The 2,012-nt window shown below is 25.5% G+C and overlaps 1 protein-coding gene across 1 annotated transcript in view; it reads left to right on the top strand.

The window, feature by feature from the left end:
- Positions 1 to 1,954: 1,954 nt before the first annotated feature.
- The window catches only part of LOC123506850 (outer dynein arm-docking complex subunit 2-like), a 4,390-nt gene continuing 4,332 nt past the window's right edge, over positions 1,955 to 2,012 (top strand). Inside the window, exon 1 of the mRNA XM_045259204.1 lies at positions 1,955 to 2,012. This exon is cut by the window's right edge and continues 108 nt beyond it. Within this exon, the coding sequence (XP_045115139.1) occupies positions 1,973 to 2,012 (40 nt within the window). The 5' untranslated portion in view covers positions 1,955 to 1,972.

The raw sequence follows: 2,012 nt of genomic DNA, 5'->3' as shown, positions 1-2,012 counted from the left end.
GTCATAGAAAAGTGTTATTCTTCAGAGCTTAGGAGAAAGGCTATGTAAGAGAAAAAAAAGCCTAACCCTTGATAGGCTTTTACAGCTAGTCTGGCAATGGAGGCTGCTAACCTGCAGGCTAAAATCATAGAAGGGAATGGTAATAACAATATGCAAATAAACGAAGTTCAGCATGATAAACTAGTGAAGAAAGCTTCCAGTAACAATCAACAATATGAATCTCAAAGAAATAAGTATAGACTAACAGAGTACAAACCCAAGAGTTGCGGTAGATGTCGTAGTTCTAAACACACATATTATGAACTTAACAAATGTCCAGCCAAAGATAAGAAATATATATATATCAAGCATGTGGTAACTTAACCATTTTAAACAGTATTGTAAAGTAAAGAAATGTGTATACAATGCATCTGAACCAAATCACTCAGATACACAGCAAAGAGACAATCAGGTTCAGAAGGAGCCAAATGCTACTAATTTTGCTTTGTCAAAAAATTCCTCCTATGATGGTAGAAAAAGAATAATAAATTTGCATGTAAATGGAACTCCCATCCCTATGCAGCTAGACACAGCAGTAGATGTCTCAGTAGTATCTGAGGAGGTGACAAAGACAATACCTAACATGACAGTATCTCCCTGAGAAAGTTTCCTCATAGATTATAATGGAGAACAAATACAAATCTTAGTTACTCCTAACTTGGTGTTAGCTATATAGGTAAAAAGTATACAAAGTTATCACTAACTATAGTTAAAAGGTCAATGTCAAAGTTTTTTTGGTTTAGACTGGATTGGAAAAGTAACTCTACAGCTGGATCTTGATAACTATGATGTCAATAAGGTACAGAATGTTTAACCTGAGGAAAGTCTTAGTAAGCTGTTGAAAAAAACATGCTGCAACTTTTAATGATAACCTAAAAACAGTGAAGAGACTAAATGCTTCATTGTTACCAAATGCTGATGCTAAACCTAAATTTTGTCCATCAAGACAAAATACCTATTGCCCTAAAACCACTAGTCGAACAGGAAATTCAGACATTAGTTAATAACAAATCTTGTGAGAAGGTTACCTACTCTGATTGGGTTACACCCATTATTCCTGTAGTAAAGTCAGATGGTGGCAAAAGCTTTTGTGGTGACTATAAAGTAACTGTAAATCATCAGTTGCAAGTAGTTCAGCACCCTTTACCTAAACCTGAGGATATCTTTGCCACTGTGCAAAATAGCAAAGTATTTACTTATTTATTTTTTTTCAAAATAGACACAAGCAAACATTTCAGCCAATAACTATGACTGATAAATCATAATAAATATATATATATATATATATATATATATATATATATATATATATATATATATATATATATATATATATATATATATATATATATATATATATATATATATATATATATATATATATATATATATATATATATATATATATATATATATATATATATATATATATATATATATATATATATATATATATATATATATATATATATATATATATATATATATATATATATATATATATATATATATATATATATATATATATATATATATATATATATATATATATATATATATATATATATATATATATATATATATATATATATATATATATATATATATATATATATATATATATATATATATATATATATATATATATATATATATATATATATATATATATATATATATATATATATATATATATATATATATATATATATATATATATATATATATATATATATATATATATATATATATATATATATATATATATATATATATATATATATATATATATATAACAATGACCATAGGATTATATATTGCCTGCGTATTTGACTTTTCTTCGTACTAGTTTTACTTTTAATGTGTCATCAATGGCAATCTTTCGAAAATTTATTGTTATGAGTTACGATTTGTTCTTTAACAGCAATCTGTGATGCCAGAGACTGGCAGTAGCAGCGGCGGAAGGAAAGGAT

The sequence above is a fragment of the Portunus trituberculatus genome, chromosome 21, assembly GCF_017591435.1.
Source record: "Portunus trituberculatus isolate SZX2019 chromosome 21, ASM1759143v1, whole genome shotgun sequence".
NCBI lineage: Eukaryota > Metazoa > Arthropoda > Malacostraca > Decapoda > Portunidae > Portunus > Portunus trituberculatus.
Note: the sequence above shows the minus strand (reverse complement) of the source record. Positions and strands in the feature narration are given on the sequence as shown.